The following is a 25,872-nucleotide window of genomic DNA, read 5'->3' as shown; positions in this document are numbered from 1 at the left end:
TAGGTTTCAAATACACAAGAAAACCAGTAACATGTAGTTTTGTACAATAACTTTTGAATATCTAAAATAACTCACTTCCTTTCCCAAACATTCAAGTTTTATAAAGGAAACATCAATTTAACTTTGACTATAGTTGTACTATTGGCTTCTTAAAGGAAAACAGAATGCTTTAACTAAATATTTCAAGTGTATACCTAATTCATCACAGCAAAGCTTCAAATTGCTAACTCAAAGAAGAGTAGCAAATTGTCCCCTAATCTTAATACCAAAATAAAAAAAAATTAATCAAGTACATATATAACACCCTGAACAAAGATATAATTGAACATAAATGTAACCATATGTAATTTCCAAAATGTTAATTAAAATAATTTGAGTAACAAAATTGTAAGATTAAATATTACTGAGCATACACAATAAACACAATTTTTTTGTATAATTAATTAATGCCCCTTAAGCCATTTCAACATTTTCTGCTTTAATTCCTCCATATATAAAATGTGAGAAATTATACTTTACCCTTTTTTTTAAGGTATATTTTTAGAGGTAATTTTAATAATAACCTTTTGTCAAATACATTGAAATGTTATAAACTAAATGAAGAAATGCATATATGTCATAGCTGATTGGCATCCAACATATATGCACAATGAAATAATGTTCACATATTATCGTATGCACATTTAAAAAAATTAAATACCTATGTTAAATAAACAACAGAATTTTCTATTTTAGACAGAAATCTTTATGGAAAATCTAACTGAATAAATTATGTATAATATAATCATTTTCAAGTCACTATATTTCATTTAATTATATCAAAAAGAAGATAAAACTATTAGATTGCCAACATTCTAGTTTCCTCTTATTTAAACACTGCTAATATTATGAAGCTGTATCATAAAATAGTAGTCTACTAGCTATGAGGATATTCTATATCCTAACAGAGTAGTGGTCTAATAATTACCATCTAATTGGTAGTAAAAATCACAGGAAGATATGAGCAAATATCAAACATATACAGTAAGAACTAACACATGTACTGACAGTTTTACAATAGGTCAAATGAAAAAGCAGTTCACGTTTTATATATATACATATATATATATATTCCACCTATGACTTATAAAACATTGTACTATCTGCTCATCAGAAATTAAGATATAGCAACATTTGATATAGCAAAAGAGATAATTTTTAGAGTCACTTGATTACTATTGGTTAATAAAATAAGGCACAGTTAGGGGTAAGTAACAGACTTATTGTCAAAGCTTGGCATCTGGTCTGCCAGTTCAGATTTTTCAGAAGGTGTAAAACCCAACATTAATACTTATCTTCTAACTGTGCAATATTTCACCACTAGGTAAATTTCTTTCAAGGTTGGTAGTTCACAATTTTTGATCAGCATTATTTCTTTTGTATTTCTTTACAAGCCATGCAAATCTTCACATGGTTTTATTTTCCAAAACAAATGCTTCAACTTTTTTCCTAGTAACCTAGCTACTATAGCCCTACAAAAACAAACCTAGAGAAAGACATATGGAGGAAAAACAAGTTCAGGTAAAGACATAGTTCAAAAAGCAGCTTCTAATAAAAGCATAAGGCCCAAATTACAAGCAACTTTGAAACTACATAGTTAGAAATAGTTGCCTTTAAGTACAATTAAAGGATGTTATTATCCCAAGATAGAAATTGACAACTGAAACACAATATTCATGATTAACTTTTATAAAAACTAAAAATATGAATGAGGCTTGTGTAATTGATTATGCAAAGCTGGTTTATAAAATGTAAATTCTTCCAAAAAATACATTAGAAAATATTTTTTCCTAATAATGTATGTCACATGGTAGGTACCTTTAGATATTAAATTTCAATTAATTAATCTAATAGATATCAGACATAATTTTAAAATATGCAATTCAATACAAAATCCAAATGGCTCAAATTAGTTGGCATAAAATCTGAATATATAAACATGTTCCTTTCAGAACTGAGCAAGTGACTATCAACATAAATTAAAAATTCTCCATTTCTCACTCCATTACCAAATCAACAGTTTCAAGGGCTAATTGATTGGTTTGGGGGTTTGATTCAGTCTTATTTAAAAATGTGCTCTGCCACACATGCCACTTTACACACACACACACACACACACACACACACACACACACAACCAACTAACCATATTCAGTATTTTCTAGATTTCCTATGCAACTCGGTATCTACTCCATAAAGTTCTGTGAACTCTTCAGCGTCAGGCCTGTAGTCAATCTAAGACAGCCAATAGAAAGTACACCTGTGCAATTACGGCATTTCCTATTTCAGAATCCTGAGCATAAAACAGAGTAACTCTAGTGTGCATTTGAAGCAATGATACAAAACTCAAATTCTGCAGAAACATCATATATCTTATTAAAAAAACAAAACATGGCTATCCTGTAGTACTGTAATTTGCAACATTTACTGGGAAGAAATAAGATCGTGATTCTAGTTTTAAATCATCACAACCAACTAAGAATTCCCAATGGGTAAGCAAACAAAAATAATAAAAAGATGACCTCACAATAAATCACAACATGAAATTATTCCTAGAAGACAGAGGGAGTAAAAAACTAAGTAAGAAATTTATTATCTATACTATATCATCCCCCAACAAAATATTTACTTCATCAAACAAGCAATGAAAAACAAGAATGAAAGAAAACTCAAATCATAGTATGTGGTTTCACAGTATCCCTATTTTCCTAAAGATACTAACTTTTAATTATTCAGAAATTCAACAAAAAACAATTCTAAAAACAACCCTAGTCTAGGTAACAATGTTCTACTCAAAAGCTACTCAATGACACAGTTCCAAGCAGTTTCCTTTTTTTTTTTCAGTCAGAATTTTAAAAGGTAGTTTCCAAATCAAAACACTAATTTTCCCAAAGGTTACAAAGTTTCATGAACTACCTAAACTTTTTCACTAAACATCACCTTTCAGCCTTTCAGGGATATCCAGCAATCAACTACAATGTCACAAAAGAATGTTTACCAGGATAGGGGGAGGGGTTGTCACCTGCAATGGTTTTGTAGGGAAAATGTAAATGATCCTCAAACAGGCGAACTTCACCTACCTACTTCTCCCTTCACTGATTAGTTAAAAATCACACTGAAATCAACAAGATATTAAAAACTATCTAGTGGGCAAGGCTTGCTTCTTGTCTCTTTTTAAATGTCCCACAAGTCCCTTCTTTCCAAATAACTGTGGAAAAGTCTCTACTACTCACCGCAAGTAATACTGTTTTAAAGCAAAGGCAGCGTTAGAACAACTTCTGGGAAAGTTGAACTCTTCAACAATTTCTCCCCACTGATTCTTCTCAGAAACCTGTTCAAGAAAAAAAAAAAAAAACAACAACAACAAATAACACAGGCATACTTGTCTGAAGCTGTCCCATTCAAGAAAAGCCTGAGCTGAGTATGAAAAATAAATACCCATTCTGCAGAGATCTATCGATCCCTAAAGGCATCAGGGGGTGATCTGGACCGATCAGTTGAGTTACTCAGCCAGGGATGCTGGGATCCCTGTGCTTTCACCAGCGAGCCCCGTATTTAGCAGCACTTGTTTTGTTGGGGGGCGGGGGGGGGGGAGGTGGTGTTCGGTGGGTTTGTTTTGTTTTTGAAGCCCGGACAATAACCAATCGCAAGTCCCTCTGTCGCCCCCTTTTTAAATCTCAACGCGGTCCGTTTACACTTTACAAGGGGAAAAGAAAAAAAAAAAAAGAAAAAAAAAAAAGAAGTTCAAAAGGATCAATAGTGTTCCGGACAGCGTGGTCGGCGGGTTTGGGGGGCGAGGGGGGCGAGGGTCCGGGGCTGGGGCCCGTGGTGATTCCTCTCTCCCAGATCTATCCATCTCCATAGGCCCTTCTTTGAGGCCTACAAGCTTCTGCCTAGCCTTGAAGCCTAAGATGGCTATTTGGAGACAGGTCCTGGTTTCTTTTGTTAGCTGTTAGAAACCCAGGGCGCCGGGGCCGAGGCTGTGCCCCCGGTGGCGGGGATCATTTCGCCGCCGATTATCGATGTGAAACCTGCCCGCGCTAATTTTGAGTTGCACGAAAACTGCTCAGAGTCTCCGTGTGTGCGAGAGTGTGTGTGTGCGAGTCTCGGTGTCTCCGCCAGTGCTAGAGCGGCAGCGGCGGGCGGCAGCGCCGACTCGAGCAGCCCAGCGAGCGAGCGAGCCAGGGGAAGGGCGCGGGGGGCTCCGGGGCGGCCCGGCGAGCGCCCCACGCACCCCGACCCAACCTCCCCCCCCCATCCCCGGCCCGCCGCCACCACCGCCACCGGGACCCGCCGAGCCCCCGGGAGCCGGACGCGAGCCCACACCGGGCCGCCCGCCCGCCTGCCCGAGCCGCGCGCACGCGAGCCACCAGGCCAAAAAAACACACAGCCCCGCCGCCCGTCCGCCTCCGAGCCACCGGCTGCGAAACCGGAGGAACGCGGGGGACCCCCCGGACCCGCTGACCCCCCCCCCGAACGCCCACCCTGGAGAGGAAGGAGGGGGGGGTCAAAGGAGACTTCTTTTTTTTTTTTTCCTGGAAGAGGCCAGCGAGAGGGAAATACGAATTAAAACTTCCACTCACCTTCGCGAATCCGCCTAAAGTAGTGACTCTGGTGTAGAGCCCGTGGAGATCCAGCTCCTTCCCACCCACCGCAGGGATTTTTTTAAAAGGCGACCTGCGAGGAGGGAGGGGGGGAAGAAGAGGAAGAGAGAGAGAGAGAGAGAGAGCGAGAGAGAGAGAGAGAGGGGAAAAAAAAGCCCCGCACTTGTCAGCCGGGACCCCCCCCCCGGGCCGGGGGCTCGGGCGGGCGAAGCCCCCGCTCCGGCCCCGTTCGCCCCGGCTCGCCCGCCCGCCCGCCCGCCGCCGCCGCCGCCCCCCCGGGCGCCCCGCTCTCACCCTCTGCTGTGGTGGAACTGCCGCAGCTCGTCCAGGAAAGCGAGTCCCTTTCTCCGCTCGTCCGGAGGCGCCTTCCCCGTCGAGTTTGCCATTATTTTTTCAAAGGAGGTTTTCCCAAAAAACCCCAGATCGCGGTTTTAAAAGCGCCCCCCGCTCCCCGCGCTTCCTACCAGAGCCCGGAGCCCATTCCTCGGCCGGCGGCGGCGGCGGCGGGGCTCAGTCATGGGCCGGCGGTGGCGGCGGCGGCGGCGGCGGCGGCGGCGGCGGCGGCGGCAGCGGCGGCGGCGGCGGCGGCGGCGGCGGCGGCGCAGGGAGGGAGGGAGGGGGAGAGGGAGGAGGAGGAGGAGGAGGTGGTGGTGGAGGGGGGGGAAGGAGGGGACGGGAGGCCGAGGGGGGGAGCGGGGCCGAGAGGGAGGGGAATTTCTAAAAAAGTTTAAAGAAATCCGAGCGAAACTAAGAGGGGCCAGGCGACCGCCGGCTCGGCGCGAAGCCGCGGGGCGAGCGCGGCCCCCACCCCTTCCTTCCCTCCCCTCCCGCCCGCCCTCCCCGCGGCTCGGCTCGGCTCGGCTCCGCGCTCTCGCCCCGGCCCCGGCGGCTCAGGCCCGGGGACGCGATTCAACAAGGTGCTGCTGCCGGGGGAGGGAGCGGCGCGGCGCGCGGGCGGCGCGGGGGGGAAAGGCAGGCGGGCGGGCGGGCGGGCGGCGCGGGGCCCGGGGCGGCCGGAGGCCTGGGAGTTTCGGCGGCAGCGACGGCGGCGGCGGGGCCGGGGCAGGCGGGGCCGGGGGTGGGGAGGGGGAGGTCTGTGTGGTGGTTTGTGGAAAGCGGGCTTGACAGCGTGTATTCCGGCCGCGGCTCCACCAGGCCTTCGTACACATTCACGCGCGGCCTGGGCCGCGGCGGCCCGGGGCTCTTCCCCCAGGCAGAGGCAGCAGCGAGCAGCCGGAGCTGCTGCTGCGCGCCGCCGCTTCGCCTGCCCGCCCGGCTTCTCGGCTGCCGCCGCCGCCGCCGCCGCCGCCGCCGCTGCCGCCGCCACGGCCCGACGCAAGCCAGCGCCACACAGCGACCCCCGAGGGCCGGCCGCGGTACTGCACCTGACTCCACACCGCCGCGGCAGCTCCTCGCGGGGAACAATAGACTCGGCTCGCCGGGCTTAGGGTTCATCTGCAATGTGCCGCACATTTCACACGCACACAAAGCCGGCGGAGAGGGGAGGGGGGAGGCGAGGGAGCGCGGGGAAACGGCCACTACCGGTTGTTCCGGGGTTAGGGGTAGAGGCGATGTTCGTATCCTCGGCTCGGCTGTGGAGAGGAGCCGCTTTCCACACACACACACACAGCCCCCGCCCCGGTGGCTCCCGCCGGCCGGTTGTCGTGGCCCTCGGCAGGGAAGGGAACCTCTGAGGAGGTGGCTCTTCCACACTGCAGATCGGAAAATAAAGTCGTTTTGTCCCTTTTTGGAAATTGAGTGGTTGGTTTGGGGGAGGAGGGGTGTTGAGGCCTGAAGGAAGTCAGCTTTTCTGAGCTTCGTGCTAGTATTTTGGAGGCACGAGGAGCACCTTTGCCCCATGAATTATCCGTCAACCAACTTCAACAAACTATACATGAAATCGTGTGTGAACTGCCGGCCCTAGTTCTGTGGACATTTCTACAAAGAGTAAGAGCTCTTGATTCAGCTAGCGATGGGTTGGCTCCCTGCATCAAGCCAGAATATTCTCAGACCCGAGTTAGGCAAAGAGGAATTCAACTGGCTGGGGGGGATGGGGTGGGGGGGACAATCGGTGGAACTTGGACAATCACCATGAACATATCTGTATCTATAATATATGAACTATGGACACCTGGACAGGTATTGGACAATCACCATGAACAGATCTATCTGTAATATATAAACTATGGACACCTGGACAGGTATTGGACAATCACCATGAACAGATCTATATGTAATATAGAAAACTATGGACACCTGGACAGATATTGGACCATCACCATGAACAGATCTATATGTAATATAGAAAACTATGGACACCTGGACAGATATTGGACCATCACCATGAACAGATCTATATGTAATATAGAAAACTATGGACACCTGGACAGATATTGGACGATCACCATGAACATATCTATATGTAATATACAAACTGTGGACACCTGGACAGGTATTGGACGATCACCATGAACAGATCTATATGTAATATATACACTATGGACACCTGGACAGGTATTGGACCATCACCATGAACATATCTATATGTAATATATAAACTACGGACACCTGGACAGATATTGGACCATCACCATGAACATATCTATATGTAATATATAAACTACGGACACCTGGACAGGTATTGGACGATCACCATGAACAGATCTATATGTAATATATGAACTATGGACACCTGGATGGGTACTGGACGATCCCCATGAACAGATCTATATGTAATATATGAACTACGGACACCTGGACGGGTATTGGACCATCACCATGAACATATCTGTATCTATAATAGGTGAACTATGGATACCTGGACAGGTATTGGACCATTACCATGAACATATCTGTATCTGTAATATATGAACTATGGACACCTGGACAGGTATTTGCGACAAATATCAAAATGGGGGGTGTCATTTTTCAGGGTAGGAAATGCGATAGTCCTTTAGAATATTTGTGAAGGTTAAAAAAAAAAAAAGAGGGGTGGGGGGGACTGGAAAGAGCTTAGCATCTAAGTTTGCCCGGACCTGAGAAGGTGGAGCGGGTGCCTGGTTACACAGATGTCCTGACCTGTCACCAAGCTTCCTAGTCAGTCGGAGTGTGTGTGTGTGTGTGTGTGTGTGTGATTATTCCCATTTTAGAGACGGCCACCGAGAGCAAAGTCACTATCCCCAAGGTCACTGGGCAGCTAAAGGTCAGAAGGGATCCTTTCCGACCGTCCCCCCCCACACGGGACCACGTGTTTGGCGGTGGTTACAATTATGTAATGGAGCCCTACACGCCTGGAAGGCTCACGCGAAGAAACGGCTTTTATTTCCCAAGTAAAGTTTGTGTCTTTTATAAAAAAAAAAAAAATGGGGTCAGAATAAGGTGTGGCTAGGAAATTCCTAACACCCGAGAACCAGTGAGTTGTCTCGGAAGCCGAGGAGGGGCGGAGACCCTGCCCGGAGAAGGAGGAGGAGGAGAAGCAGCCCCGGGCCGCGGGGCCGGACTCGAGCCGGGGAGGAGGGGGGGGGGGCGGGGGGGAGGAGACCCGGTCAGCGGCGGCACCCGCTGCCTCGCTCCGTCGTCTTTAGGGATCGTGGAGAAGTGGGCAGGCGTGCCACCCGGCCGCGACTGTGGCGGATTCCCTGCACGCCGCACTTGCGCACGGCCCCTTACGTAACCGCCAGCGCCGGGGATTCCCTAGAGGGGGGTCATTCTATTCAACCATTACACGCCTCACCCCGGGCTCCCGCCGCCGCCGCCCCGCCGCCGCTGCCGCCGCCGCCGCTGCCGCCGCCTCACAAAATGGCGGCGCCCATAGAGGAGACAGCGGCCGCCTCCTCGGGCCCCATTTTGTGGGAGGCGAGAGATCTGTCAACATGGAATACCTTCGCGGAGGATGCATCCGACTTGGGAAGTCTGGTGTGAGACGCCGGAGCCCCGGGCGGCGGACGACGCTCCTCCGGAGAGGCCCGACGACGGCCTCCAGGCGCCTCGACGCGTTCCCCGCTTTATTTTAATGGTGGTGGTGGTGGTGGTGGTGGTGGTGGTGACTTTTCCGTTTTCCTCAGAGGACGTACCGGCGGCCACCGGGGTAATCCTTCAGGCCGGGAGAAGACGGGGCCTCCCGCGGAGGCCGACGGCCGAGGCGGCCGGCACCGCGGCGGTGTGGAGGCCGCGGCCTCGCCTGCGATCTCGCCGGGGTCTCCCGCGCCGCGCGGCCGGCTCTGAGGAACCGGGACCGGGTGGTAACGGGGCGGCGGTGGTGGTGGTGGTGGTGGTGGTCCGGGCCGGACCGGGCCGCTGGTACCGATGGAACTTTAGGGTAGTTTCTAAACGTCAGAGCCCGTCGGTCCCCCCTTCCTCGTCGGACCCGGGAGGAGATTTCCCTGCTCCGGGAAACGCAGCGGGGTCGGCCGGGAGCGGGAGGGCCGTGTGTCTTCGGGAGGGCAGTGGGGGAGAGGCCGAGCGGTTGCAGACCCCCCCCCCGGGACGGTGCACACGGAGTCGGGGCGTAAGGCGCAGTAGAGACGTAGGGTTGTCTGATAGTCAGTGTGTCGGGTTAGACATTAGGGTGTCTTTTGTGGTTTCCCCCACGGGCAAGGCCTAGTCGGCTGTAAGTCCAGTTGGAAGGGCAGGATGGAGGGATGCAGGGGTTTGTTTGTTTGTTTTTTCCCCACCCTTTCTGGGGGAGGTTTGCTACCCTTTTCCCAGCCCCTGGATGCTCTCCCTGTTTGCGTGTGTTAACGCACACGGAGCTACCGGGAGTCCTGGCTTCCCCGAAGAGATTGAAAGCTAAAGACTTGGGAGGGGCGAGGCTGATGTTGGAAAGCCTGGCGCACCATTTCTGGGGAGGGTGATGGGAAAGCTGGAGGGATGGCTCAAAAGTTCCTTTTCGCTCGAAGAGGCTGTGGTGATCAAAATGGAGTCTTAGATCTGGACGGATAGGATCTCAATCCTCACCATCTTAGGGGTGTGGATGTCCTTCGGTCAAAGTGGAAACAAACATACAACCATGTGGATGAGTACCACGTTCAGTTTTACTGGGATTAGAAAAAAAGTATGTCTAACGTATTTGCTAGCAAGAGTGAATGTGAAGAAGGCTAAAGGAAAGATGAGCTACATCTGATGAAACAACTGTGCCTGAAACACGAATAGACATTTTTTAAGTGTGGTTTCTCCAGTTGTAGCAATCATTCGTGTTGGTGTGGTGTGGTTTTTGTTTTGTTTTGTTTTTAATGTTTTGTTTGTAATGGTTTTGACCTTCATCTTTCCTCTGTAGCTCTGCAGGCTGCTCTCCACCCAGTAAGTTCCCGCCCCATCCGTCCCTGACTCTCACCCATCCCCTGCCGCACCCAGTTGCTACTGTGGCCTGTGGATCACCCAAGATAGAGTTTCTGGTCCCGTCCATTCCCATCCTACTGATGATGTCCTTTATATTTAATAAACTTGGTTATCACTAATCAGCCTGCTTCTCTTGCAAGAACACTATATCTTAGCATCCAAGGAGCCCGAGAATATCTTCTTATGGGTTTGAACCAAAGTAACCCTAGTGCATACTATTACATTTTCTTATTACCATATTACATTTCCTTTAGTGGGCAGTATAGAGCAGGTGGATTCTGGAAAAGAAATGTTAGAGATGTGTTGACAGTTTTATACTAGCTATTCTCCAATAACTTGATAAGATAGAAAGTAAAATACAGCTCAGCTTTCAAGCATTAATAGAAAGTATTTCCATAAAAATTATCATTGATAAGTGAAAATTGTTGAAACTATAGTTTATAGTTCTGATGGCAAATTTTGACAAAGCCTTTATGGTAACAAAAAAAAAAAAAAGTAAAATGAATAGTAACCCAAACCCTTCAGATCATATAGTTAGTTCCTATTGTTTTGTATGGATTTATACCGATCTTTAGTCAAAAAATTATGATAATTTTCCAATGAAATTAAAAAAATTATACCCAGTTTCAAATCAAACATCAGGTGTGTGATAGCTACAGCTGAAATAATTTAGTTGAGGAATTTGGGATTTTAGGATACTCTTAAGGTTCGAAAATAATTTGGTTGGTTGAGCAAGGCTATTGAAGTTAAATAGGTATTTCTTGTAAAATATTAAGAAGATAGGTACTGTTGGTAAGATATGAGAATGTTTTCATGACTTGCTGCTCCTGCCTGTAATCTGTACGTTGTTTTTTGTTTTGTTTTGTTTTTATGAATAGCCTGTCTTGAAATTTTACTTTGAACCTTAAATCAGAGTGGAGCCTCTCCATTCTGATTTGAGTCTGAGTGTTGATAACTGAGCATTTGAAGGGTGAGGAAACAAGTTTACTGAAGATTAGAGCAGTTTTAATGCAGATACTCTGAATCTGCAGCTGACAAATTTCTGAATGATACAACCCCAAAGGATCTGTAAGCATTAAAGAATTTTAAGTTACTTTTCACTCAGTTCTAGAGATTATTCCTTGAACATAAGTCTAAGGTGATTTTTTTTAAGTAAGTCATTTTTATTTGAAAGGCTTAATAAGATTTAATAACTGAAAATGGGCTAAAGTTTAGGCCATTACAATAACCCAACCTTAGGACTTGGGTTCAGTTGTTTATACCATTTTCTAATCCTGAATTCTTTCAAGTTGGCACCAATTTAATGTGCTACATTTGTATGTTCTTATTCTTCTATTTGGATTACTGAAAAGTAGTCCCCAAACTAACTACTTATTGCACACAGCTAATAGTATGTTAATACTTTGGATACAGTATTTAATAAGTTACAAAAGGCATAGCATAAATACTAAACCAAAGAACTATTTTTATAAAATAGTGACTTTTATAAAAGAGTGATTATAAAATCACTGAGTAAATATTTACAGAATGCCTGCCTTGGGCACAATATGGGGAGAAAGAACAACTTGACCCTCAAGGAAATTGTACTCAGTACAATCTTTATTAATGGCTAGCTTAAAAACGTTCTAATGAAATATTCAGACCATAGAGTTCTTAATTTTAAATATTTTAGTAGGATCTTCAACATAGTGTCAAATTCAAAGTTCTCTTTAGAATAGAGCCAATTAAATATAATTATGTACAAACAGCATCCCACCAGTGTTAGGATACTAGTGTTATCCAAAGTGCTATAATCTAGCATTTAAATCACATTCTTTAAAAACTCAGATCCACTTATTTAACTTTTTTTTTTCTTTTGGTCAGTCCAGGGCTTGAACTCAGGACCTGAGTGCTCTTTTGCTCAAGGCTAGCTCTCTACCACTTTGAGCCATAGCTCCACTTCCAGTGTTTGAGTGGCTAATTGGAGATAAAAGACTTTTCTGCTCTTGCTGGCTTCAAACCGTGATCCTCAGATCTCAGCCTACTGAGTAGCTAGGATTTTAGGAATGAGTTCAATGTTTAGCAAATGTAATGTATACTACTGAGCAAACAAGGTATTTTAACAAATTTTGATTTGTATCTCAATTTGGGGTGGGGGGGAGGGCAGTCCTGGGGCTTGAACTCAGGGCCTGGACACTGTACCTGAGTTTCTTTTGCTCAAGGCTAGCACTCTACCACTTGAGCCACAGTTCTGTGTCCAGCTTTTTCTGTTTATGTAGTACTGAGGAATCAAACCCAGGACTTCATTCTTGCTAGGCAGCCCACTGTCTCAGTTTTTTTGTACATTGACTTTTCTTGTCATTGTACTTTGCTATTAAAAAAATAATAAAGCCCAAAAACAAATTAATTCTGCATTTAATTTTTGAGTAGCTGTAAAGCTTAAACAATTGACAGTGTTGCTGGTAAGACAATAAAACAAGAATTCAGTTGAAGTGCAAAATTGTACAATAACTAAAGAATATAGTTTTTCCTTCATAACCCTATGAGTCACAGTAATGTTGACTTTATAATTTAATTTATTACTTTTGTTTTTCTCTGAAAATGTCAACAACGGTTCATAAATAACATCAAACTGGAAATTTTATCAAAGCAAATACAAATTGTTGAAGCTTATTACTGTACATTAAGTGAGCTTATAGCCAACATTTCAGTGAAAACAAATCCTTAAAGGTACCACAACGCTTTGACATGATTTGTATAATGTAGGACTCAGAAGTATTTGTATGATAATCTACATGAGAAATACTTATAAATAGTTCTTTAAGACTAAAATAGCTGACATAATATTTTGCAGTTAATATAGTACCTTTAGGTGTCTTTAAATGATTTCAGATCAGCTTAATACATTTTTTAAGTCAAATTTGCTCTCTGGCTTTACTGACATTAAAAACATCTAGTATTAATAGCCTCAATAAATGAGTATGGGTCCTGTTTTCTAAAGCCTATTCATTTTAACTCCATTTACAGCCATTTCCTACTTAGAGCACTCAGGGTTAAGAAGAGGTTGAATGATTGCCCTGCTGTTTCTCTGGAAACTAAAAAGACACTGCCCTTTCTTTAGGGTATTCAGGATTCTTTTTCTTCTGAACTGAAGCTTTCCTTTACATGGCCATTTGCTAATCTCCATTCTTTTTCTGCTCCATTAAGTTTGGAGCAGAAAAAATGATAGTAATATTACAACTACACCACCCTGTATGGATTTATGCCTGTTGTAGCTACCCTCTTTCCTACCCTATCCTGTTCTCAGAGTCAAGTTCTAAGAACTTGAAGCATCAGTGTAGTCCCACATGTAGGTAAGTGAAGTCAACTTGTGGTCTACTTAGGAAGTTCAAGGAGTCCGTGAGCCCTGTGAAACAAGGTATGTTCCATTATTTCTAGGGAGAAGGTCTCATTAGATATAGATATCATAAAAGATAGCTCCATCTGCTAAAGACAATTTTGGCATAAGTTTAGATCACTTTTTTTTATTTTTTATTTTTTTTTGGCTGGTGGTGGGGCTTGAACTCTGGGCCTGGGCGCTGTCCCAGTGCTCTTCAGCTCAAGGTGAGCTCTCTAACGCTTGAGCCACAGTGCCACTTCCAGTTTTCAAATGGTTTATTGGAGATAAGAGTCTCACAGACTAGATCACTTTTTATTTTGTATGTTATAGGCCCCCTTTAGAGAAAAACATTTTGAAAATTTAAGGAATACCATTTTAATTCACCAAATTAAAATATTACAGTAAACTAGTAAAAATGGGTTTCTAAAGAACTGCATGCAATAGATTCTTAAAGTCTTGTTTAGATGTAAACACCTATATTAAAAATTATAGATTAGAGTTATGTTAACTAAGTGACTTCAAATATAATTCTGGAACTAACAATACCTATAGCTCTGTATGAATTTTTTTTTTTTTACCATTTTGTAAGAAGTAGAATATGCTGTGTTCATGAGTCCCACGTCACAGAATGTTTTCAAGTTACCACTGCCACCTTCCTCTTCTCTGTGCTTACTGTTCTGCTGCTGTTCACCACAGTGTCAGGAATATGCTCCTGCACTGGCCTAGGTTTTGCTATCAGGCTTCTGCATCCCACATCAAGTTCTTTGAGTTTTAGTTTTTGGTTTCATAGTGCTGGAGCTCAAACCCAGAGCAGAGCCTTCCATGTGCTAGTCAAATGTTCTGCTACTAGGCTACCCCAAACCCCTATTCATTCATTCATTCATTCATTCATTCATTCAGAATATCACTATGCAAGCCAAGCTGGCCTCAGACTGATAGTCCTCCTGCCTCAGCCTCAATTTATAATGTATTTTTAATGCTAAATTCAGTTCTATGGATATTAATGTCTTATTTCTGTGTACTTGGAGAGGTAGGATAATTATGTTCTTGTGGGCATAATTAGTTATTTAAAATCTATTACTCCAGTTGTTTGGGGGAAGAAGGATGGTTAACAGGTTTTACATATATGTTAACATTAAGGTTTTTCTTTTTGAGGCTGGAGTTATGGTACAAGTAGTAAAGCACCTGTCTACTGTGCTAGAGGTCCTGAGTTCGAACCCCAGTACAAACAAGAAAATGTTCCCTTTGTCCCATTCCCTATTGAACTAAAGGGAAAAGGAATATTTCAGAGAAAACATATACTTTTAGGAACTTCGTTTATTGAGATTTTCCTTTCCAGTATGTACTACTTATTTAGTAACCAGGAAAAAACATTTGAAATGAATTTTTCAAAATTACAACCTGTGTAACATTTTCTATAAATACTGTTGCTACATCTATATAACTAATATTTTTAGCTTCACTACAGAACCTTGTATAATTTTATAACTGCTAAGAACTCTATAAAAAGCCAGTAACCCACATAAATAGGTCTTAGCTCTTAATCTGATGCTACTTGTCAAAAAAATTTTTTTTTACCTCATCTGAATTGCCAGTAATGAGGCAATATTTCTTGCCAATGAGAGCTTTCTTTTTTTTTTTTTGGTCGATTGTGGGGCGTATGCACTGTCCCTTGGCTCTTAAGCTCAAGGCTAGCACTCTACCACTTGAGCCACAGTGCCATTTCCAGTTTTCTGATAGTTTATTGGAGGTGAGAGTCTCGCGGTCTTTCCTGCCTGTGCTTTGAACCAAGGATCCTCAGATCTCAGCATCCTGAGTAGCTAGGCTTACAGGTGTGAGCCACCAGTACCCAGTTCCCCCATCCCCTTTTTTCTGGAGGGTGCTGCGCTGGGGCTTGAATTCAAGACCTGGGTGCCAGTCCTGAGCTTTTTTTCTTTTTTTTTTTTTTTTTTTTTTTCTCTTTTTGTCAGTCATGGGACTTGAACTCTGGGCCTGGGCGCTGTCCCTTAGCTCTTCAGCTAAAGGTTAGCACTCTACCACTTGAGCCACAGCACCACTTCCAGTTTTCTGGTGGTTAGTTGGGAAGGTGGCTCAGTGGTAGAGCGCTTGCCTTGCATGCATGAGGCCCTGGGTTCGATTCCCCAGCACCACATATGCAAAAAGAAAAAAGCCGGAAGTGGTGCTGTGGCTCAAGTGGTAGAGCACTAGCCTTGAGCTGAAGAGCTGAGGGACAGTGCCCAGGCCCAGAGTTCAGGCCCCACGACTGGACCCAAAAAAAAAAAAAAAAAAAAAAAAAGACTTTCCTGCCTGAGGTAGCTTTGAACTGTGATCTTCAAATCTCAGCCTCCTGAGTAGCTAGTATGGGCATGTACCACCCGCACCTGGCTAGTCCTTACCTTTTTTACTCAAGGCTGGTGCTCTGCTACTTGAGCCACACCTCCACTTCCAGCACTTTGTTGGTTAATTGCCGAAAGGAGTCTCAGACATTCCCACCAGGGCTGGCTTCAAATCTCAATCCTCAGTTCTCAGCCACTGGCACCTAGCTCCAAATACCCTTTCTTGGCTGAGCTATGTCATTCCATTGGATCATAGTGCAATGGCCAGCCATCCTCTCCATATTGAGAAGATTTATAGAAACAGTCTATTACCTTCTTTTAATAGTTATTTATTCATGTCTTTCTAGGATTGTGTATACCCTCAGGTAATGAGAATGTTATTTTCCCAAGTCATCGTGCTTCATAGTATTAAGAATGATTTCTCCCCAGGGAAGTATTGAAAGACACAAAACCCGGCCAAATGTGTATGACTATGGGTGAGCACAGACATATGGAATGAAATGCAAATTATCACACTCTTTTTCTTTAAAGCTGGAGTTTTGGCCTGGCATCAACACGCTAGGTAATATTTTTAGTGCACCCTAACATGAGCAGTTCAATTCCTATCAAGAATTCAAGAATATCAAATGCTAAATGTAAGGTGGGGTGCCTTCATATTTTTCTGCAAATTTTAGTATGATAAACCAGTGCCAAACTCTGAATATTAAAAGGTTTTACTTACAGCTGTCCAAACATTGCACGTATTACTCAGTAAAGGCACTGGTAAGATAAAGGATTCTCCCTTAATATTTTGTGGTAATTGACAACAGATTCAGCATTTAAGGAATTCATTGAGTTTTGATAACCAATATTTTAAGAGCAACAACTGGGTATGTAATATAAGTCCATTATTTTTAGTTAGGTTAGTTGTACTCAGTCTTATTAGCTCTTATAATTGCAACTTAACAAAAATTCAGAAAGGGTAAGTTAGTGCTGTGATTTGAGTGTTGTGTCCTTTGAAAGTACATCTATTGGAATATTAACCCCTGGTATGATGCTAGTAGGAGGGGGGAGGATTCTCTGGAAGATTAATCATAAGGGCAGAGCCCTCATGAATTAGGACCTTTATAAAAGAAGCCTCAAGATAATTTGCCCCTTGTCAAATAGGAGATTGTGGAAAGAAAAAAAAAAACTTCCTTCTGAAAAAGCAACCCTCACTAGACACCAAATCAGTCAGTACCCTGATCTTGGACTTCCCAAATTTGTGGAAAATAAACCTCTCTTGTTGGTAAGACTTAACATGATGTGGTATTTTTTTTATCAGTCTTAATTGACTAATTGAGGAAACCCCCAACAACGTTCACTCAATGTTACACACTTGTTATTCTTGTGATCATTTGCCAGTCTCCTCTGATAAAAGAATAGCAGTCCTGCTTTCTCTTGTATTGAGTGGCAGGTCTCAAGTAAGGATTTGTATCCCAAGAAGAAAGTGATCAATTAAGTTCCTTACTGAAAGGTTTTCAGAGCTGATCTCCCTTAGAAGTTCTAGAGACTCAGTTCAGAAGTGGGCAAGGCCAAACCTCAGAGCATGAAAGCAAAGTTGGTTTATGTTTAAGGGAGACAAATTATGTTTTAGTTGAGAACCGTTAAATAACGTCAGAGGAAAGACTTTCCTACTGACAGTCAAATTGTCTTCTAGAATTTAATCATTTTATGGTAGTCTCACTTGGAACAGGTCTCAACATGGAGTTGGGCTTTATAAAAAGACCAGGTCTAGGAGAGAATGTGCATCAGCTGCTTGGATAGTCTCAGAATTGTCAGAAGCTAGACCACTAGTCTGCCAACTTTATTTTTTTTGTTTTTGTCTTTTTTTGGGGGTCCGGTCTTGGGGCCTAAACTCTGGGCCTGGATGCTGTCCCCCAGCAATTCAGCTTAAGGCTAGCGGTCTACCACTTGAGTCACAGCGCCACTTCCGTTTTTTTTCTTTTTTGCTTATGTGGTGCTGAGGAATCGAACCCAGAGCCTCAAGCATGCAAGACAAGCGCCCTACCACTGAACCACCTTCCCAGCCTGTCTTCGAACTTTAATAACAACTATCCTAAACCTTTCCTCTGGATACTGTTTCTATGACAAAGGTTTATTTATTTATTTTTTTTGTCCGTCATGGGGCTTGAACTCTGGGCTTGGGCGCTGTCCCTTAGCTCTTCAGCTCAAGGCGAGTGCTCTACTGTTGAGCTACAGCACCACTTCCAGTTTTCTGATGGTTTATTGCAGACAAGAGTCTCATGGTCTTTCCTGCCTGGGCTGGCTTTGAACCATGATTCTCAGATCTCAGCCTTCTGAGTTTTACAGGCGTGAGCCACCAATGCCTGGCAATGACAAAGATTTCTAATAAATTATTTAAAATATATTAACATTTTAAACATAAGGCATAGATCTAAGAACTTTGTGACAAGTAGTCAAAAAGACTTGAAAAGGCCCCCTTATATGGATTCAAGATATGTCTTCCATTAGTAAACCTAAAAAATTCAGTTGGTTGCTAACATTTTAGAATCCCAAATAGATGTTTTACTATTTCCCCTTTATTTGTATATGTAGGAATAGCAGAGGCTTTGGGGAAAAAAAAACAACCCATAGACATCCTTTTTATAATCTCATAAAATATATTCCCCATAGACAAAATGCTATTCCAAACCTAGCAAGAAAGACTTGCCAATAGCTATTGTGTCAGCACTTATGAGTAATAAACATATAAAATAAATCTGAATATTTACCACTGGTGGCCTTATTCCTTAATAGTCTTAGTTTGCAGCCTGATCTGGAAAAGTTATATCTGAGTGAGTTAGCAGAGGAAAACAGTTGCTCAATAAAGACAAGAGCAAATGCCTGTGAAAAAGAAGTCAGCACAGACTACATTTAGTAACAATAGCTGTACTGTGTAATAATCGTACCAGAGGAAATGTGAGGACTGCTAGGTAGACATTTTAGCTCCTCCCAAAGTGAGAAAACTTTATTTTGTACAATCATCGATGATCAAGAACTACCCAAAAGCTTAAGGAGAATTTTTCAGTGATTTTTGAAAAGTAAAAAGATGACCTTAAAAAAATAATAATCTGGGGGCTGGGAAGGTGGCTCAGTGGCAGAGTGCTTGCCTTGCATGCATGAGGCCCTGGGTTCGATTCCTCAGCACCACATAAGCAAAAAGAAAAAAGCCGGAAGTGGCGCTGTGGCTCAAGTGGTAGAGTGCTAGACTTGAGCTGAAGAGCTGAAGGATAGCGCCCAGGCCCAGAGTTCAGGCCCCACAACTGGACCCAAAAAATAATAATAATAATAATCTGAACTGATGACAGTTTCTACCACATTGAAGAAACATAGACAAAGTGGGCTGGGAATGTGGCTTAGTAGTAGAGTGCTTGCCTACCATGCACAAAGCTCTGGGTTTGATTCCTCAGTACCACATAGAAAAAAGCCTGAAGTGGTGCTGTGGTAGAGTGCTAGCCTTGAGCCCAGAGACAGTGTCCAGGTCCTGAGTTCAAGCCCCAGGACTGGCAAAAAAAAAAAAAGAAGAAGAAATAGACAAAGCAAACATTATACTACCTTAGGACTTATGTATCCAGACACCAATTTTTTTTCTTTGTGCAAAAAATACAAAGTGTTTGATTTGGTCATAGCACCTATTAAACAACCCAAAGCTGTGGGTATGTGTGCTATATATTTGTAGGAAAAATTATGTTCAGTAATTTTTTCTCAGCTTAGTAATTTGCAAAAGAAACCTTTAGAAATCAAAACGTTAAATATTAATAAGACCACACATGATTAAATCAGATAACTAATCAAAATTAAACCTTTCAGTCTTAAGTCATTTTCACAGGATGTAATAGCATTGTGAAATCCAGGTGTCTGACAGAACTATTTGTTTAAAATAATACTTGAAAAGGCAGTCTTAGAATTCTATTTGCTTTTCTATAACTGTAGGGAAAAGTAAATCTCTCCTTTGGATCTTGCTTGGGTTTGGGGGATGTTTTTGGTTGGTTTGGTGTTTTTGTGGGGGGTTTTGGTTTGATTCTGGTTTTTTGGCACTACTGTGATTTGAACTCAGGGTATGCACTTGCTTGCTAGTCAGGAGCTCTGCTGCTGCAGCTGTGTCTTCTGCTCTTGCTTTTGTTTTTAACCAACAGAAGTGCCTAAATACAGAATGTCATTAATGAGCATCAAAAGAGCAAATACAAACTTAAAATTTAGAAAGGGACAGAAATATGTTAATGAAATATGGAACATTTAATGTCTTCCCTTTACATGTAATCCAGTGTATATAGTAAGTAAAAGTTATTTCAGATTAAGATGTTCCTTTAGCTGGGCACTGGTGGCTCATGCCTATCATCCTAGCTACTCAAGAGGCTGAGATCTGAGGATCGAGATTTGAAGCCACACCAAGCAGAAATGTCCATGAGACTTTATCTCCAATAAACTACTCAGCAAAAGCTAGAAGTGGTGCTATGGCTCAAGTGGTAGAGTGCTAGCCTTAAGCAAAAGAATCTCAGAGGCAGTGTCCAGGCCCTGAGTTCAAACCCCAGGACTGACCAGAAAACAAGGTGTTCCTTGAGAATCTGGGATTACATATCTGCAATCCCAGCTATTCTAGAGGCCATAGGTAGGAGTATCTTAGTCAGAGGCTGCTCAGACAAAAATGAGAGATCTTATCTGAAAAATCACTAAAGCGCAAAGGACTGAGGGGATGACTGATATGGTAAAGCACCCACCTAAGACTATAAACCCTGAGTTCAAACCCTTTTACTACACCCCCACACAATTCCTTGACATAGTCTAAACAGTTACTGTTAAGGCAGATGTTAATAAAAAGGGTTCTATGCTTGAATGATGGGCTTTTTGTTTTGTTTTAATTTTAATACTATGTCTTTATAAAGCATTATTTGCAGTTGCAGATAGACCTGGCTATGTGACAGTATTTTCTTGCTCTATCCCTTAAACATATCCTTCAAATTATTTCCCAAGAATTTCCCAGTTCTCTAATATATTTTCTAAAAATGTGAAGGGTGTTAGAAGTCGTGTTTTCATGCCTTTGGAAATACGTATGAATTTTTTAAAATTACGTGCCCAAATCAGCACGTGTTAAGTTTAAAAAAAAGATTATGCAGTTGCATAATTTTGGAAAACATCAAATTAATTAATGTTAAAGTTTCTTACTACAAGACTTCTGAGGCCCTTTAATAGTCTATTACCTTCTGGGTATTTCCTATTTTCCAAATGGACCAGACCTTCTAATAGAATTGGTGTTCCATTGGAAGTACTTGGAAAAGCTGACCTAAATATTTCATCGTTTAGTGGAGTTGTGAGCTCTTTGAAGGCCATGGCCTCTACTCTGTTATTTTATACTGCATGTAGCCAACCTAATACTCAATATATATATATTTTATAAAATAATTGTATTGTTATTATTAAGTTGTTATAGAGTGAGGCAATTATTTCATAAATCAGGTAATGAATATATTTCTATTTTTGGACAATATCACCCCTTCCTTCGTTTTCCCCTAGTTTCTCCCTCCCATCCCTGCCCACAAGTTACATAGGTCATTTTCCACATAGTGTATACTGCAGCGTGATTGCATTTGTTCAGTCTTTCTCCCTTTCTGCACTTCCCTTTTGCCTCCCCCAAAAGAAAAAGAAACAAAGCAAAAACAAACACCGCAACCAACAATAACAAACAACAACAACAAAAACTAGGTTTCCATTTCCTGGAGTTCCTTTCAATTAAGAGCATTTTTCAATGTTCAGAGAGGTTATGCCTTTGGCTTTCTCCCCTAAAGATATCCTCTTTAAGTCTGACTTTCTGTGAATGCCTAGAGCCCTATGTAGGTTATCATGTCCAGTTATATTTTAGATCTAACTTCTGCATTTGAGAGAAAACATGCTCCATTTGTCTCTCTGAACTTGGCTTACTTCACTTACATGATTTGTTCTAGATCTATCCATCTCCCTGCAAATGACATATTCCTATTCTTTCAAAGGGATGATATATATCTATATAGAGAGATAGATATCTATATATGTGTATATGTAATTTTACTGACCCAATCATCTGTTGTAGGGCATTTGGGGTGTTTCAATATATATTCTTGAATGTTAATAAAACTGAAAACTATTGAATGACTATTTTTGAATCTAGTAAGCTCCTTATTTGCTGTGGTTAATTTTGAAATAACTTGTGGGATTTTTCTTCCCCATACTTAGAAGAAATAGGATCTTTTTTAAATGAGTTTCATAGTTTTACAGATACAATGATGATCAGTTTTTACCTGTTACAGATCTAAGTATATGTATATAATAGATCTATTTATAAATTATGAAATATTTCCAAATGATTAGGTATATAAATCAGAAACATTTACTGTAGCATTTACTTCTGGAATCTGTAACTTTGGGGGGGGGGGGGTCCGGTCGTTGGGCTTGACCTCTGGGCCTGGGCACTGTCCCTCAGCTCTTCAGCTCAAGGCTAGCACTTTACCACTTGAGCCACAGTGCCACTTCGGCTTTTTTCTTTTTGCTTATGTGGTGCTGAGGAATCAAACCCAGGGCCTCAGGCATGCAAGGCAAGCGCTCTACCACTGAGCCACCTTCCCAGCCCCTGGAATCTGTAACTTTTTATAACCTTCTTTTTCATTCTTAACTCCTGTCCTTAGAGTATTTTTTGTTGTTCTTAAGCTCCCACTATAGCTTCCCAGAACTCTATGGACTACTATCCTGCTGCCCCAGACTATAAAAGGCCTCCTGATGCCTTCCATAGATTTCCTGCTTCATCTGGCAGAGACTCTTGGGAGTTCTGGAGGATTTTTTCATGTGTTAAAGAACCTTAAATTCACATGCAGGGAGTCCATTGCTATGCAAGTAGTCAGTCATAGGTCCTCAGACCTCTGAAGCAAGAACAAGCCTCACTTTCCAAGTGATGCATACTTACAGGGAACCTAGAGAGCTTTGGCCACCTTCTGTATTATGGGAATGGGAAATTTGCAGATTCCTTAGAGATTGAGGGGCACTTATGAAGATCAAAGAGTTTTGTATATTTCAGTTTGGGATCTAATGGATACTGATTACCTTAAATTACAATAATGTTAGTAGCAAATAGGAAAAGAGAATTATATGAATGAATTCATTGAGGGAAGGAAGGAAGGAAGGAAGGAAGGAAGGAAGGAAGGAAGGAAGGAAGGAAAAAAAAGAAAACACTGACAATGGCTTAAACCTGTAATCATAGCTACTCAGGAGGCTGAGATCTGAGGATTGCAATTCAAGGCCAATTCCAGGAAGGAAAGTCCAAGACACTGGTCTCCAATTAACCAGCAAAGAGTGCTAGCCTTGAGCACAAAAGCTCAGGAACAGCACCCAGGCCCTGAGTTCAAGCCTCAGGAGCAGCACACACACACAAAATCAGTTTAAAGGTGACTACGTTAAGAATACTAGGTAAGCCAGGCGTTGGTGTCTTACCCATGTAATCTGAACTACTCAAGAGGCTGAGATCTGAGGATCATGGTTCAAAGCCAGCCTGGGCAGGAAAGTCCCTGAGACTCTTATCTCCAATAAACCACCTGAAAACCAGAAGTGGTGTTGTGACTCAAGTGTTAGAGCACTAGCCTTGAGCTAAAAAACTGAGGAACAGTGCCCATGCCCAGAGTTCAAAACCCACAACTGGCAAAAAAAAAAAAAAAAAAAAAACTAGGTAAGAATGTTTTTAATAGCCTGGTGCTGGTGGCTCACACCTATAATCCTAGCTATTCAGGAAGCTGAGATCTGAGGATCACAGTGAAAGCCAGCCTGGGCAGGAAAGTCCATGAGGCTTATCTCCAATTAACCACCAGAAAACGAAGTGGTGCTGTGGCTCAAGTGGTAGAGTACTAGCCTTGAGCTGAAGAGCTCAGGTACAGCACCGAGGCCTAGAGTTCAAGCACCATGACTGACAAAAAAACAAAAAAAAGAAGAATATTTTAAATTATAGTGCCTTTTAGAAAACCCTTTATAGGAATATGAAACTCATGTTTTGAAAATATAGATTTGTATTTTTGTTTTTGCAAAATGTTGTGAAAATTTCCCGTGTAAGAGAACTGAACAAAGATTAATTGATAAAGTTTTTTGTTTGTTTTTTGGGTCTGGTCATGGGGCCTGAACTCTGGGCCTGGGCGCTGTCCCTCAGCTCTTCAGCTCAAGGCTAGCACTCTACCACTTGAGCCACAGCGCCATTTCCGGCTTTGTTCTTTTTGCTTATGTGGTTCTGAGGAATCGAACGCAGGGCCTGATGCATGCAAGGCAAGCGCTCTACCACTGAGCCACCTTCCCAGCCCTAATTGATAAAGTTTTACTAATGTTAATTACAAGACTTCTAAAATATATATTTATGGAGTAGCTTAAATGAATCAGCTTGTAAACATCCAGAGTTCTGTAATACTCTTTATGACAGATATCTTGATGCTGCTGTCTTCTATCTCCATTCACATGGCCAATGATGAGATGCAGTATGCTCAGTTTTGGAGTTCTTGAGTAGGGGAGGGAAAATAGACATATAATTAATACTACAATAGTATGAGTAAGGCCTATGAAGGAGTTGTTAGCTCTACTTGAAGTCTAAGACTCATAAAAAGAAGGAAGGGCTAGGATGTTCTAAAGCTTAGAGGTATAAAGTTCATGACATGTTAAGAGCAGTGAACATCCCACTACGAAGGAACCCATTTTGCCACAGTAAGGATGAAAAAGGCTAGAAAACTATATTGAAACCCATCTGTGACTTAAACATTTTTCTACCAATGCTGTTATTCTCAGTCATTATTCCTTTTGCTACAAAAAATGGTGGGTACAAAGAGATAAACCTGAGCCCTAGCTTTCTTTGCAGTCAACTCTATCCCTGCACAGCATACGGAAATATAAGAAAAGAAATGACATTGTTATAGATAGTTGCAGACAGATACATATTTCACTTTTTAAACATACGTTTGACTTTTCAAATTACTACTTGTACACAACTGGTGAAAATAGCTATCTTGACATAGCTTGAGAACAGAAGGTGACTTGTAAGGAATGTTGATAAACCATTATCATAACAAGAACAGCAAAGCCTGGTTGCTGGTATGGCTCAAGTAGTAATGTGCTTGCCTAACAAGCACAAAGCCCTGAGTTCAAACCCCAGTACAACCAAAACAAGGACATTGGAAAAGAAAGTCTCATTGCTAGAGTTAGGGAAGAATGTGGACACGAAAAATACTGCAGTTGTGTAATTCAGAACACTTGACTTCCGAGACTTACAACATACTCCATGTATAGGGTCAATTGTAGAAATATGTCTTCCATATTCATTCTTCAGTGCATCTCCTGCCCATTCATACACATATACAGTGTACATACCTGTTGTCCACACTGTGGTGACCACTTTGACATTAAACTTATTCCCTACAATGAAATAAGACTTTTTTTTCCTTTTGTAGCTTTACCTGGGACCATGCCTCTTTGGAATGGCTATTTAAAACATATATACTAAAACATAAACATACTCTTTTTTTTTTTACTTTAATGAGTATGCAGTAGATATCCCTAACCCAAGTGTGTGTGTGTGTGTGTGTGTGTGTGTGTGTGTGTTGGGAGATAGTGGGGTTTGAGCTCAGTGCCTTGAATTTGCTTCGCTTACTTGCTCACTGCCACTCTACCATTTGAACATATGTCCAGCCTTGCTTTTTGCTAGTTATTTTGGAGATGGAGTTTCATAGACTTTACTTCCTGGGCTGGCTTCAAATCATGACCCTCTGGATCTCAGCCTCCTGAATAGCTATGACTATAGGCATAGCCATCAATGCCCAGATTTGTTTTTTATCCCTGACAACCACATCCTTCCCTCTAAATCCTTCTTGAATTTAAAAGATGAAGCAGAACTTAGAGAAGTAAGGATGAGTAAAAGTAACTATTGTACTTCCACTTGTTTGTTAAAATTAAAAAAAAAAAACTGTTGTAGAATTGCAGGACACAGGAGGATTACAAATTTAAGAACTGTGAGCTACACAGTCAGGCCCTGTCTCAAAAAACAGAACAGAAAAACTTTTTTTTGGGGGGGGGGGGAGGGGTCCGGTCGAGGGGCCCGAACTCTGGGCCTGGGCGCTGTCCCTCAGCTCTTCAGCTCAAGGCTAGCACTCTACCACTTGAGCCACAGCGCCACTTCCAGCTTTTTTCT

The 25,872-nt window shown here is 42.5% G+C and overlaps 1 protein-coding gene across 2 annotated transcripts in view; it reads right to left on the bottom strand.

The window, feature by feature from the left end:
* Arid2 (AT-rich interaction domain 2) overlaps positions 1 to 5,171 on the bottom strand; it is a 154,847-nt gene extending 149,676 nt beyond the window's left edge. Inside the window, exons 1-4 of one of the 2 annotated variants that reach the window (XM_070039355.1) lie at positions 5,108 to 5,170; positions 4,938 to 5,008; positions 4,623 to 4,716; positions 3,273 to 3,370 (exon numbers count right to left, since the gene is read on the bottom strand). In XM_070039355.1, the coding sequence (XP_069895456.1) occupies positions 3,273 to 3,370; positions 4,623 to 4,716; positions 4,938 to 5,008; positions 5,108 to 5,161 (317 nt within the window). In that variant the 5' untranslated portion in view covers positions 5,162 to 5,170. Of the gene's footprint in view, positions 1 to 3,272; positions 3,371 to 4,622; positions 4,717 to 4,937 lie in introns of both variants that reach the window. The other variant, XM_070039359.1, reaches the window with a different exon arrangement.
* Between the last annotated feature and the right edge of the window lie 20,701 nt (positions 5,172 to 25,872).

This window comes from Dipodomys merriami, unplaced genomic scaffold (assembly GCF_024711535.1).
Source record: "Dipodomys merriami isolate MVZ:Mamm:240054 unplaced genomic scaffold, mDipMer1.0.p SCAF_10, whole genome shotgun sequence".
In the NCBI taxonomy this organism is placed as follows: Eukaryota; Metazoa; Chordata; class Mammalia; order Rodentia; family Heteromyidae; genus Dipodomys; species Dipodomys merriami.
Note: the sequence above shows the minus strand (reverse complement) of the source record. Positions and strands in the feature narration are given on the sequence as shown.